Source organism: Toxorhynchites rutilus, chromosome 1 (assembly GCF_029784135.1).
Source record: "Toxorhynchites rutilus septentrionalis strain SRP chromosome 1, ASM2978413v1, whole genome shotgun sequence".
Classification (NCBI taxonomy): Eukaryota; Metazoa; Arthropoda; class Insecta; order Diptera; family Culicidae; genus Toxorhynchites; species Toxorhynchites rutilus.
In genome coordinates, this window is record NC_073744.1 from 65,922,662 (window position 1) to 65,938,143 (window position 15,482).

Here is a 15,482-nt window from a genome sequence, read left to right on the forward strand (position 1 = left end):
GAAAGGCATTATTTTATTTACAAACACTTGGTACTAATTGGAAATTGCGTGTATTCATTGAAAGAATGTAGGAGAAAAAAAATTGTACAAATTTGCAAATAGGTTTTGAGGGGTTTACAAGAGATGGCATAACTAGCACGTAAATCGAATCGTACTAGATTGAAACTATATTGATGTTTAAGTGGCATCATGTTGTTGTTTACACGTCATTTTTTTCAAGTAGCAACAAAAGAAAGTTTTCAGGAAGCGTTGCTTTAGAAATTTAGTTTGGGGAAAAAGTGCAGTTGATGGGCATCTATTGTTACGTGGAAAATGCTCCATCAATGAGAACCACCTGTCTTCTGGTGTCGTATCGATTCTCGTGGCGTCTGAATGCGAAATCCTATCAGCCATTTCATGCCAAACCGATATAGTGATTCTCAGATTTTTGTGCAAACTTTTAGTTTTGTTCCTTATCGTAAAATATCAGACCCATTTTTTTTTCATTTGTTCATTAGGTTACCCATTTCCATTTGAGGGTGGTCCGAAAAATCATCTTTTCCTTTTTTTTTGTAAACTTGCTTCAAAAGCTTAAAAAATAACTTTGAAAACAGGCTACAATCTATATACAAATTAATTCCCGATCGGAAATCCAGTCAGTTATGATTGCGCAGCGGTTGATGTAAGATTGCTGGAATCTGTGTGCTCCCTAACACAGATTTCTAAACCAATGATCCTGGGGAAATCAACATCGTAAAATAGAAACAAGTACACTTGGAAGATGCAATAACTTCAGAGGGAAATGTAAAATACATTGATCGTTCAGTCTTTCTTCGGTTCACATATTATGGAAGTCCACGAGAAATGAATGACATGAACAAGGCATCATGCCTTACGCCAGACTTGTAACGAAGAACGTTATCTATCACAATGCATGAATTGACCTAAATAGGGATTTGTTCGCAATGGAATTCGGAAATTGTTACATTTCAATCACTGGTTTAATCAATAATTTAATCAATACACTAAAGAAATTAGTAAGCCAACGGTAATCCTACGTCAACCCTGCAATTATATCATAGGTGTAACCCACCTATAGTTTTTTTTTGAATTGTGGAGGCTTTGAATTATAAAAGTCATTCGTCTCTAGCTTAGCATAGATGACGCAATCTACAGAATGATAAACGAATGAATCGTTCAAATTACAATTATTCTTATTGTATAGATTCTAATCTAGAGTGCACATCGACCTCTATGTACGTGGCCACACCCAAGAAAAGGGTTCATGTATCCATTTCAATGCAGTAAGACTAGCGGTTAAAAATGTTTCGAGTTTTAAAATGAACAGCGAGTCGTGGTTCGTTATACGGGCCAAGTTGATTCTTACTGCTTTGGTTCTGCGCAGTTCTGTACTGTACTTGCTTCGTACATACTCTAAAGCGAAAAACTTTGCACGTCATTTCGGCACAGTAGCAAGATAGAAATATAAAAACACTAGCTAACCCGGCAAACGTTGTTCAGTCATATAAATTTACTTCTAGTGAATATTTTGACAGTTGAATAAAAAATGACTAATGTATTGCAATACATGTTCAATGTATTGCAATACATGTGTGTTCAAATGTTTTAACGATCTATAAAATTAATTGATTATGATCGATGAAGGATAGATTCCACGTGGATATCGAGCAGATACATGAAGATTTGACCGTGTATTGCATTGGACCGTAGGAAAATGGACTTCCCGAACCTGAGTATGATGTGGAGATGGAGATGAGATCTATAATGTACAGAGAAATGGACCGGATCGTACGGATCTCAGGATTCGTCTTTTGCATTCAGAATTCTGATCATTCGTGCTATGAAATGTAGCAACCTTGCCTCGGCGTAGAATAAACTTCAAAATAAGTAATCCGTATTCGTGGAGCAATCTAAGCTGTATCAGATTAGCAGACACGAAAACAATTTTAAATTGCTTAAATTTGGATGAAAATCATTACTCGATGTTGTTTAAAAACTTAGAAAACAGTCCGAACTTAACGATTCTTCTATAAATCTCTTTGCATTTCCGTCAAAACTTTATCCATAATATAAAATTAGTATCAGAGACAATTTTCGTTAAATATTTTTCCCCACTTGCAGAGAATGTGTTATCTTGTTCACAAAACACATATTAGAGACTACTTGCATGTTTTTCCATAGAATCTCTTTTTCATTCATAATTTTTGTCCTAAGAGCGTGTTCATTTCACCCGAAAATTCATTACCATTATCGCTTCACAGAAACAGTTCAATGTCGAATTGCACGGCAAGGCTGTAAGATTTGCTCAACTCGATTGAACTTGAGTTGCGATTCGTTCGGGTAGTTTTGATTAGATCGGATTTCAGAATCAGGGAAATAGTTGATCAGTAGATACATCTTGAATTTTCCGAGGAAATTACTCTATCCTTTTGTTCAGAGTGTATTTTGTCGACTAACAAAGCTAAAAATGTGCGTATAAGGCCATCCTCGCTTTAGTCATTCAATTGTATACATCCAGCAACATGTTGGACGAAATACGTGTAATTTTGAAATAGAGTCCATTAAAGACTGCATTTCTTTTGTTTGAACACACGTGCTGTCGTTTGAATAAAGGCTGTGTAGGTGTTACTCATGATAGCGTCTCGCTATCATACCACGAACCGCTTCTGTTGATTGTGTCATAGAAATCGCAGTCGTTCGCTCTCTACCTTTGCGAATATGTTGCCCATGGATTATTGACACAGCTCAAGACATCCTAGAATGACGTTGTCCTGACTGCGCCAATTCATCAAACGACACACATAAGAATCCATCGAGGACACTTTTTTTTGTTTGTTTCGTCTCCTCCAACCACATAATATTACAATATTAATTCAAAATGAGTAATGATGTTCCTAATAATTAAAGTAACTGTGGCGCATTGGATTTACACACGTGCTCTTCAATCGGTTTTTTTATCAGGATTGACGACAATAGCGTGACTGTTATTTTGCATTCCGAGCATGTGTGTGATAAGAATAATTTCAATAATTAATTGTGCTCATCCAAAAAGGCTTCCAGCTCGCCGGCGATATTCCTAGTTTTAGTCGAATTGAGGTTACTTGCGTGTGTGTAAGGTGAAATTCGATGAAGAGGACGAAGTGCCATCTGGCATTAAACAACGTAAATAAATTCGGTCTGTTTAAAAAACGAACGATGAATCAATTATTTGGTATCGTTTATATAAAAATACAAATATCGCGATAAAAAAAGCAGATGAGGGTGAAAATTGGTTATATATGGTTATAAGTTTTTTTTACGCCAAATTTATGCAAAAAAAAAATACGAAAACTAAGTTATTCAGATTTTATTTGCATGGGACCACCCTAACCGGTGTCAAATATAAAGTAATCGGTATCCTAGCGGTATCATATATAGTTTACGACCTATGCTCATGCCTACCAAGTTTTTTGAGTATAATATCATTAAAATCGGTCGAGCCGTTTCGGAGAAGTTCGACCACGAACATCGTGACACGAGAAATTTATATATATTTTATATATATAAAAAATCGTGTACGGAAATTGTGCCTGACAATGTTTTTTTATTATAGTAATAAGGAATACACAAAATTATTAGGAAATTCGCATTCATATTATATTAATATTACCAATAATCTAGAAGTGTTTGTCTAGGGTGCTCATCTAGATAGTACCCCCTGATTAATTAATTCCAACTCGAAACTATTGTTTTAGGATGCAATAAATGTTTCTATGGTGGTTAGGCACTTAACCCCCTCTCTAAGGGGGAGCTGCCATACAAATAAAAAACAAATTTCTGCATAACTCGAAGACTAATCAAGTAAATGGAGCCAAATTTGGCTAACTCGGAAACTATTCAATCGAATGGAGCCAAATTTGGCATGTGAAAGTTTTTGAATACGAGAAATGTTTCTATGATGGTATGACACTTGATGCCAGAACAAATAAACATAATTTGTTTATTTGTTCTGGCATCAACAGACTACAGTGGTCCAAATGATATAATTATCTAACTCTAAATAATTCTAAAAACCGTAGTTTCAATGTAACACGTGAAACGTTAAAATCAAACGCCGAAGAAACTGTGTTGAATGCACGCTGAAGGCTTGCTATTGCTGTGTACATGCCATAATTCGTACGCCGAAGTATGGCCCGCAGAAAAGGAACTCTCCGCAACCGTCAAGGTGGTACGTTGAGATTTAAGTGGCTTAAAATTTCTGGCGAATCGACGCGACCAGTGAGTGTATCCGCTACAAGCAAAGACTTAGCTAGCGTTCTTCTGCAGTGCAGTGAATCCAGATGGATCAACAAGTATCGGGTTTCGTAACTAGGAAGCTGATGAGGATTGCGCCACGGAAGCAGGCGAAGTGCGTACCGAATGAATCTTCTCTGAACGGATTCGATTCTCGTAATGCCAGTTTGATAGTGCGGATTCCAAACGATACTGCAGTATTCCAGAACAGGCCGAACTAGAGCGCAATACAGAGACTTGAGACAATATACGTCCGTGGAAGTTTTCGAAACCCGCATAATGAATCCCATGTTTCTAGATGCTTTATCTACAACATACGATACATGTTCTTTGTACGACAGTCTCGAATCTAGTATCACTCCAAGATCTTTAACCTTCAAAACTCGTGGAATGGGGACACCAGAGAGAACGTATTCGAACGTGATCGGTTCTTTTTTTCCTAGAGAAGGATATCGTGGAACATTTTGATGGATTTATAACCATACAGTTAATGGCGCACCATTCGGCAATAATATCCAGTTGTCGTTGAAGAAACCAGCAGTCGGCTACAAAACTAATACGGCAATAGATTTTTTAATCATCCGCAAACGAAACGCGAGGTCCTTCTAATGCCAAGGTGGTTGGGGTGGTTGGTGTGCCATACAATTGAAACACAAATTTCTGCATCACTCGAGAATTAATCAAGCAAATGAAACCAAGTTTGGCATGTAGAGGTTTCAGGGTGCAATCAATGATTCTATGGTGGTTAGATACTCCTTCCTTCTCTTTTTTGTGGGACTGTCCTACAAATGAAACACAAATTTCTGCATAACTCGAGATTTAATCAAGCAAATGAAACCAAATTTGGCATGTGGAGGTTTTAGGGTGCAATAAATGTTTTTAAGGGGGTTAGACATTCCACCCCCTCTGTAAGGGGGAGCTGCCATACAAATGAAAGACGAATTTCTGCATAATTCGAAAACTAATCAAGCAAAAGGAGCCAAATTTGTCATGCGAATGTTTTAGGGGACACGAAACGTTTCCATGGTGAATAGACACTCCTTCCCTCTCTCTGAGGGGGGGTGGGCTGCCATACAAATGAAACTCAAATTTCTGCATTACTCGAGAATTAATCAAGCAAATGGACCAAATTTTGCACGTGGAGGTTTTAGGGTGCAATAAATGTTTTTACGGTGGTTAGACTAACACCCCCCTCTTTAAGGGGGAGCTGCCATACGAATGAAACTCAAATTTCTGCATTACTCGAGAATTAATCAAGCGAATGGAACCAAATTTTGCATGTGGAGGTTTTAGGGTGCAATTTTTTATACTCCTGCTGTCTTGTTTCAATATTTAGCTTTTCTTCGAAGATTTCCTATAGCTGAATTCCAATAGCGAAATTCTTGATTTCATTGTCTCATTTTTTTTTTTGAAAACTCAAACAGTTCAGCTAGCTTACATCGGTTAAAATCGGTGAAACGAAAATGAAATTTAGAAGAAACCAAACAGCGATACAAATAATTTCAGGGGCTGGGGAACAAATCAAAGAATTAATATTAATCCTCTACTATTGATGAAGCTAAAATTTCTATCAAGGTGAGAACATAGAATAACAAACACAAAATGGGATTTAAGTTCAATTCAACCATTTTCCCGATTTTTGTTCACAAAAAAAGAATAAATTCCCCGTGGACAACAGGAAAGATAAGGATAAACCAAAGCCAAACTTCATTAAACAAAATGATTTTATAGGATTCTCCTGTAGGAGTACTGAAATTATGAATCGCAGTGGTACAGCGATTCAGAATTTCAGTTTTCTTCCAGTTTTTTGAGAACAATTCCAGTTTTTTGAAAAATATTATTGGTTAGACTTTTGAATTTGTACTTCTGAGTTTACATTTTTGCTCCAAGGTCTGCACAAATCTTCCGTGTTTCACATTAAACACTGGATACGAGACGAACAATGTTCTCCCTACTCTCGCAGTTCTATGTTTGCAGACAAACATTTTTTTTGTACCCGTTGTTTAAAAATGTGACATGTTTGTTTCACATGATGTTCAAACATGATGTTCAGTTTCTCACTACTGTAACAGCAGTTTGTAGAGTAAAAGAAGCGAATCGGACACCACACCACCACCACTTTAGACACGGTGTGTTGGTGTGTTGATATGAAAAGGGAAGTGAAGCATTTATCATGATAATGGGTGCTTCATCTAAAATTTTGGGCAAATAAAATACACCTCTTTATCTGCTCTGAACAGAATAAGCGTCAATTGATTCAGAGTTCTTCATAATTAATATCATCATTTAGTCCACGCATCAATTTATAAATTGAATTTATGTAACATCGGCAGCCATCAGTACTAAAATTGCATAGAGCGAAACGAAGACGTTTAGTTACCCACATCAAAATACCAAGAGTAGGTGTGAACTTTCCTGAAACTGCATCTAAAATTTATTTTTGAGTATTTATTTATTTGTTCAAGATTTCTCAACCTCTTGCAAATAACATGTTTCTCCGTTACATGGAATGAATGTTTTATACAGAAAATATGATAGAATAAAAACAGCCCTAAATCGGACAATTCCTTCCTCGAGTTCTGCTCTTATCAACACATTCGGCGACACTTTTTTATTGACATAGATAGAAGAAGATATAGGAGTGCGTTTCATCACATTGAAATCCATTTCCACATTCGAACAAAGATCAATTTCGCTAGCACAAACATCAAATGGACTAACAGCACTTGTCACTATGTAATTGTAGAATATATGGGAATTTAATTTCCCGAATTTTCCCTATTTTCCTTCAGAATTTTTCGAAAATTTTCAATTGTCATGTTTGGTTGTAATATTTGTGGTTGAAATATTTGTAATATTTTTATGGGACCCCCTCTCCATTCCAGAGGAAGGAGTGGTGTCGGACCATCGTACAAACATTTCTTATACCCAAAAACCCTCATATCCCAAAATGTGCTTGATTCGTTCTCAAGTTATGCGGAAGTTTGTGTTTATGTGCCCCGTGTAATTTGTGTTTCAATTGTATGACAGCCCCACCTTAGAGGGGATGTTTAACCTCCACAGAAACATTTATTGTACTCTAAAACCTTCATATGCCTAATGTGGTTCCATTTGCTTGATTAGTTCTCGAGTTATGCAGAAATTTGTGCTTCATTTCTATGACAGACCCTCCCACCCTTAGAGAAAGACGGGAGGAGTGTTGAACTACTTTAGAAATGTTTATTGCCCCCTAAAACCTCCACATGTCAAATTTGGTTCAGTTTGCTTGATTAGTTCTTGAATTATACAGAAATGTATGCTTTATTTGTATGGCAGTCCACCAAATGCCCCCCTCCCCCCTTCAGAGAGAGGGGAGGAGTGTCTATTCACCATGGAAACGTTTCGTGTCCCCTTAAATATTCGCATGACAAATTTGGCTTCATTTGCTTGATTAGTTTTCGAATTATGCAGAAATTTGTCTTTCATTTGTATGGCAGCTTCCCCTTAGATAAGGGGGTGGAGTGTCTAACCACCGTAAAAACATTTGTTGCATCCTAAAGCCTCCACATGCCCGGTCCCAAAAACCCCTACATACCAATTTTCATGTTGATCGGTTCAGTAGTTTCCGAGTCCATAAGAATCAGACAGACAGACAAACTGACAGACAGAAATCCATTTTTATATATATAGAAGATAGAAGAAGAAGATAGATATTAATAACAGGTAACAGAAATGATTATATGTATTTCAAAATTCTGCATAGGCAGAATTATGTTGCGAAAATGTATGTGAGTGTAAAATCAGTAACACTGACAGTAAACTACAGTCAACTCTCCCTAACTCGATGTTCTGTGTCTCGATATTTTCCCTAACTCGATGGATTTCATGGCGTCTTTGATAGATTTTACAAGCATTCTTCTCTTCATAACTCGATACCTCCCCAACTCGATGGTCCCTTGGATATCCATTTAGGGAGAGTTGACTGTATTTTTTTGTTGAAAAGTCGTATGACTGAAGTTGCATGCAATCATGCAGTTTTTATCAATTAATCACAATTTTTGTGGGGTAAGACGAGATACATCAGGTTATATTTACAATCGAAAATAAAGCTATTAGCACGGAAAATCCATGTCAGCTTGTTTTCGCTTGTTATCATGTTGGCGCGTTCGCTCCGTCTTTCCTTACATATAACAGTAAACACGCGACCAGATGCATCGGCCCCGATCAGATGAATATTAAATTGACTCCACTTTAATAGTGATGAATGGCGCATACTTTTCATGTGCCACTCCATCCATCCATGTATGCAGCCGATGGCGGATTCCTCGCGCTTGAGTAAATAGATTCGGTTAGCTTGTAGTGAGTGACGGGACAACAGATGCCCGTGTGACGTTGGTACTGCATCAGGGTGCATCTGAGCGCGACATTTTGATTGACTTCATAAACCCCCTGGCGCCCTGGGGAAGAATCACGAACACATTGCAGCGAAATTGTGCGATGCGCCAATATGGTAGGGGAAAGTGGACTCGTTTGTGTAATAATCGCCCACTCGCGACCACACCTTGAAAAACTATTTTCTCCTCCGCGCTGCTCAAATTTTCCTCCCCAGGTATGAGTTGGTCCGAGATGAGCTTGTTCGGTAAAATGCGAACTTTTTCTTAACTCTTTCAATCTATGTTGTTCAGAGCTAATGGAGGCACTTTTTACTAACGATATTATTTTTCCACAGAAATGGGTTTCTTGGTTAATCGTTCGCGAGTGCTCGACTTACGGTGGTCGCTAGTGGCATTTCTGGTGGTGTTCGTTGGACTGGTCAATTGTGATGGGATAAAATTGCCCGACCAAACGGATGCAGCTCTGGCGAAGCCGGTTTTCGAAAATTATTCGGAACCAGGAATACCACCACCGGCGGTTGGAGAGGGTCGTCGCCAGGGAAAACATTTGCTTGACTTCATCGGTCTTGGAACGGGTGCAAACGTCGATCCTTACCTCGCCCGGACCAACGCACAGTGTTTGAATGGAGACCTCGCCGATTGTTTCAAATCACAGGCGCTCAATACCTTCACTGAGTTTTTCGCCAGAGATGAGTATCAGTGAGTATGAATGTGACAAACCCAAAATTCCCAATATTTTCAACAAGCAATTTTCTTCCAGATTAACCACCGACGCCCGACTCATCCGTCTTCCCGAACCCCAGGTGCGCTCGCTGCAGTACGAAGGATTCGAATACTCCGAGGAGCCCCGCCAGCTGGACTCCGAATGGGATCAGCTGTACAAATTCGCCCTTCGTCAGCTGGAACGCTTTGTGAAGTCGGCAGCACTCGAGTTTCAAATACCGGACGAGATCACCGAGGGTGGCCGCTACTCGGCGCGCTTCATCGATGAAATCTCCGACGAAATCGACGTTATCGAGGACAAGAAAGCACCACTCTTCAAGCGCCATCGGCTGAAGAAGATCTTCATCCCGCTGCTAATTATCCTAAAAATCTTCAAGCTCAAGCTATTGCTGTTCCTACCGCTGATTTTGGGACTTGTTAGTTTCAAGAAACTTCTTGGCTTCGCTGCCATCATCATACCCGGTATCATCGGATACCTGAAAGTGTTCCGGCCAAACCAGAGCTGCTGCAATAACGAAATATTCTCCAGTGGTTACCAACCCCAGTATTCGCCTCAGGGTGTCGGATCGGTCGGCGTTGGCTACAACCCGTTCAAGCCCTTCCAGCATCAGTACTCGCGACCCGAACCGAACTTTGCTGCTCCCTATGGTAACTACTATCGGGACACGGTTGATCTCAAGAATAGCGGTGGTGGCGGCGGCGGCGGCGTGAAATTTGGCGACGATCAAGCCTACCAGGGTTACTCCGAGTACCGAAGCAGCAACAAAGATGTCAACGCGGAAAACTAACGGCCGCCAACCGTGCTGAAAGTGTTGTGAAATTATTTGTCCATACGCTTCGAAAGTGGGAGTGTGGGTGAAGATTCCCAGTAGGGTGTTAAAAAGTAGGTTTTAGTTTGTTTTAGGTCCCGATGGCGTGGAAAGTGTGGTCTGTGGAAATATTGTTGCATGGCTGAACGAGTGCGGTTATATATTTGTACGTGTGGTTATAATATACCTGCAGTGAGCAGAATAGGAATAGTGTAAATATTTGAATAGATAATTAAAACGTTCCCCGCAAAACTAATTAAACACACAATGTTTTATTTACTTTCTTCGTTTGCAAAAAACACCGTTTTATTTATTTTATATGCATTAGCAGTTCTTGCACGCTACTCGTATTATCATATTTGAACGGGTTTCACGTTGATTGTTTGTTTGAATCTAATTTAATTATAAGCATGTGACGCATAAACAGTACTTATGGGAAGCGGATAAAACAGCTATTGCACTTGTATGGACAATATAATTTTATTTGTAACACATTAGCAAAACAAAATTATAGCTACCGGTTTTTATTGCTAATGAAACCTCGGTGAAACATGGATTGTTTTCCAAATATATCCTTTGATATATGTTTCCAAACACTGTAAATGCAACATTTGATCATCCATTTATGTCAACACTAGCTGACCCGGCAAATGTTGGTGGTTAGGTACTCCTCCGCCCTCTCTAAGGGGGGGGGGGGCCTGCCATACAAATGAAACACAATTTTCTGCATAACTCGAAAACATGGCATGGCATGAGGAGGTTTCAGGGGGCACGAAACGTTTCTATGGTGACTCGAGACTCCTCCTCCTCTCCAAGAGATGGAGGGCTGCCATACAAATGAAACATAATTTGTTTCATAACTCGAGGAATGTGTCAAAATAATCAATGAACAGCTCTGCGATTGAGCTCATGGACGTTCGCTTAGTAAGAAAACGTGAATATTTGAAAGTATTTATTACAAAAAACCATTTTGGGCGAGACGAAGTTTGCCGTGTCAGCTCTTTAATCAAATGAAAAATGCACTAGATGATATAAATTTTGTGATATTCATGATTTTTTCACCAATTGCAAAGAATCGTGTTATCCTATCACGTAGAAAATATGTTCAATACGAAAAAGTTAACTTCGATTCATACACAGTAAGTTACCTCTAATTCGACATCTAGCTAATCGGACAGACCTGTAATGCGACAACAATAATTGGACATTTTTGTCGCCAATAAGTCATTTTTGTTAGGAACCCAATTTATGACTCCAAATTGAAAGTCGCCAGCAGACGTCGACACTGTGCCACTGTCATCGCGAGTGTCCAATTACAGATCACAATTGTTGGTTGCACGATGCATAGCTTGTTTTCATTTTAAAGCTGATGAAGAAATGTTACAAACACGTTGGTACACTAAACTACTAGTAACAAAACTAACTACAAATGCAATCAATTGTAACGGCAAAAAAATTATAACAAATAAGTAAAATCAGTCTATCCAATTATTTCTCTTAGTGGTGCGATTAATCGATTAATCAAATATTTTGGACGATTTATCCTATCGAATAATGAACAGCTGAAAAATATTCGATTAGTTGATAAACGATTAATTTCAAAAATCGGGGACCACTATCAACATCATTTTATTTTGAAATGTTCCAAACACTCTTTTTTACCCGAATTGCGTTACAACCAATTTTTACTTCGTGTAATTCTAACATCAGGAGACACTCCTCTTAGGGGCCGACGCTGCGCTCAACGTGTTAAGCACGCGATATTGTTCTCGAACAATCTTTTCTTTTCTAGAAATCATGAAAACATGAAAAAATGCGGTTAGAATTTTTGTTTCATAAAGTATTCAAGTGTAATTCTATTGAACGAAACTCCGTTCCTGGGATGAAAAAATGTCATCATATGTTCTTTATAGCTTTCCACCTTCATTGAAGACCATCGAATCCAAATCGATTCTCATTTGCTATACGCAAATCCTCTATCACCATGGATCTATTACAATATCCGCATTACACACATTTACTCTTGTGTTGATTCCTCCGATTTAATTACCATCAATATGGAGGCGTCGGAATGAATTTGTAATCATTAATCAAGGGAACGACGGCAATCATCGCTTAGAACCTATTTGATACCCATCATAAATTATGATTATGCTGAGATTGCTTATATCTCAGTAAATCAATCTGCTCGCGTATAAATAAGGCATCAGTAGCCAACGGCATATCTATTCGGCCGAATGATGCGAGATCAGAACGATGATTATGGTCTGGAGTATTAAATGGTAAATGAACATCCGGGCATACGAGATGAGATGCTGGAGCACAAAATTGATTTCCAAGGTGCGTTAAGTTATTAATCGATTCCAGCACCTGAAGCCCTCAGGCTCACAATGCGTAGGTCACTGTCCCGCAGCAGATAACGTTCAACAATTGATTGGTGGCTACCGCCGGGCAGGGAATGGACAGGATTCCCCTTCAGGAAACGGAAATCGTGATTTATCAATGAAAGTTATCTTCATCGCTCCAGTGCTCGTGCCGACGCCAACAGATGCCGAAGTGTATCCCCTCCGGATATAACCATCAGTGGTCCGTTGCTCATGGGAAAAAATGTGGAGTAAAATTCATAAACGAAGATAAAAAGCGCCATTTGGGAAGGACAAGGATGCCACATCAAGATACTGCGAGTGGAAAAGCGGAGAAAAATCATTATACTTGTGACAACAATACGTCGTAAACAGCAGCTGCTGGAAAGGAAGAAAACTGCCAGTCGAGTCGAACTGATAAAAATGGAGTGAAAACACCAATCTTCCCCTTTCCTCTCGTTCGTGTCAATATGTCGTTTCTGTACATAATGTTGAGCATATCAAACCTATCAATGTGGGTTTTTAGAAAGCTGATGGAGCGAAAAATTTCCTACAATGTTAGCTTCAGCCGTTGATAAACATATCGTACACATCACGGCGGAGATTGAGTCACTTTGTGTCCAAAAGAACATGATGGAGTAAAGCTCTTATCAACTGGAATGCGTCTCTCGGAATTGCCATAAAGGGTGAGGTTTTGCCAGACCCCTAGGGTTGTCATAGATATTGATGTGAAATTTTCATTGCCGATATGTCGCGATTGGCCCCACTTTGTCACTTTGACTACCCTCACATATTATCACTTTCCCGTCGGAATGTAATACAGCAGACAATTTGATCTCCGACGGAGCGAACCGGTTCATCCGCTTTTATTTTCCGAGCAGATCCATCCGTTTGTTCAGGTTTGCTCCTCTAGTCATGCTCTTTAATAGCACTCCGGGCAGCGTTTAAAGGGTGATAGTGAAAAGTGATTTCTCTTCACTTCCTTTCAGAGCTGACGGAGCGGTCGTCCCCGGGCACCGGATCCATGCTATAAATTTTCAAACAAGATTGGGCTGTTATCGGCCGCCACCAATGGCTGTTATCCCACCCGACCCCACCAAAACCGAGGCTTCTTGAATTTCGACTGGGAGTTGATTTTCATTCCATTGAAAACAGGGGCCGTCTCGGTAATGGTTATTCGATAAACAGACCATTTTGTTTTTCGTTACTTACATTGTCCGGTTGTTATTTTAGGTCGTCATGTATCGTGTGCTGTGTTCACACGCACGTAAACACATACACACACACACACTTCGATTGGTTTTACGACCCACTACGACTTGTTGGCCCATATTGTTGAGGATCGTAGCAATTTGTTTTTGTGGCCCGTGCGTGTGGGACTGTGAACATGGCCTTACTGCAATAATCACTTTTTGTCGCCCGGAGAAAGTGCTTTCCTTTGCCATTGGGTTCGAAGAAGAATTCGCCTCATCTCCAATAAGTAGGTGTTCGTACTAAGGCCCACAGACGCAATAATCTGAACAACCGGAATAAAACCCCAATGAAGACTTATGTTCCTAATGTTACTGTTCATTCTATAAGCATGGGCTATGGTTTTCAAATTCACACGTTCGATGCACACATTCCCGAGTTTCGCGCATCCTTTCAATCATAACAGCGTTTTCACACAGTGCGAAATGCTGTCCGAATTGGCTGAATCGATTATAAAGGTATGTGAATCGGTTCGGAAAATGTTTGGCATTTGAATATTTAACTTCTTTCTGGAAAACCAAACTGGCCAAAAGAGTGGTCTATCATTGTTGCTTCCTATGAGTAACCGCCACAGTCTTTACAGGCAGTCCTACTAAGAAAATTTCCTTCTTGATTGTACCTGTGGCGATATGTGCGGAAACGGGAACTTCCACGCTGCTCCAACAGGCAAGTACCCATTCCATATGGTCAATTCACTGCCGGAATCGCCAGTCGATTTCAGCGCTTCTACGTTAGAGCCATCCGGTAACTTAAACCGATGCCGCAACGAACGATGCGCATTATCTCACAACACCATCGAATGCTTCTATTTCACCGGGATGCACTCCTGAAAACCCCATGGAAGTCCCTAATCCTTTCGTCACAGTTGAGACATTCCAGCCGGTACTGTGTACGAAAGTAGTAAGGGTGTCTTCCAACTCCTTCCAGCATGCAAATATGAATTTGATTTGCACGTATTACCTCCGGTAATGCACCTTGCCTCCAGCTATCGAACACAGAGAATTTCCGATACACTCAGTCGAGTGAATCAATGTGTATAAGATGCAAATCCAGCCGTCGCCTTCAAATCAGTTTCCAACGTAACGACTATCCTTCGGTCGCTTCTGGATATGAATCATACACTGTATCTTCGAGCCAGATACTGGGACGCAATTCCACAAGCACCATGGAAGCCCCTAATCCGCCCAGCACAATCCTCGCCCTCGCTACTAGCAACCAGCAGTCGTCCCGGTCCTGTGTTTGGTATCGGAGAAGGAGTCTTCCACCGTGCTACTCCAGGCAAGTACCATTGTGTTTGCAATTGTTCGTGCCTTGAAGTGTCCCCCAATCACAGTTGCGATACGCTGCCTCTCAACGATAACCACGACCTCGCAGAAAGACCTCACGTCATCAAGCCGGAATGTACACCATTGATGATAGATGGAGATACTAGATCACGGGGACGCACTATCATGACACCATGGTCGCCCCTGTCCCGCCCAACTTAGACGAATCATACAGTCAGCATCAGCAAAGCCATCTGGGACATATTGTTCAGTCTTCAAAAGGAGACTGGCAACATGTGACACGTGACTCAAACCGGCTACTGATTTACTATCAGAACGTTCGGGGACTGCGCACCAAAATCGACGATTTCATCGTTGTAGTCGCTGAGTCACATTACGATTCTCACGGAGACCTCGCTAGACGAC

General features: G+C 40.1%; 1 protein-coding gene across 9 annotated transcripts in view; it reads left to right on the forward strand.

The window, feature by feature from the left end:
• Positions 1 to 10,412, forward strand: part of LOC129777469 (uncharacterized) — a 36,379-nt gene extending 25,967 nt beyond the window's left edge. For 6 of the 9 annotated variants that reach the window (XM_055783809.1, XM_055783793.1, XM_055783778.1 and 3 more), the window contains 2 exons: positions 8,981 to 9,344; positions 9,406 to 10,411. In XM_055783809.1, coding sequence (XP_055639784.1) covers positions 8,983 to 9,344; positions 9,406 to 10,156 — 1,113 coding nt within the window. In that variant the 5' untranslated portion in view covers positions 8,981 to 8,982 and the 3' untranslated portion in view covers positions 10,157 to 10,411. Of the gene's footprint in view, positions 1 to 8,563; positions 8,861 to 8,980; positions 9,345 to 9,405 lie in introns of those variants that run through there. The other 3 variants (XM_055783743.1, XM_055783752.1, XM_055783801.1) reach the window with 2 other exon arrangements.
• Positions 10,413 to 15,482: the final 5,070 nt, after the last annotated feature.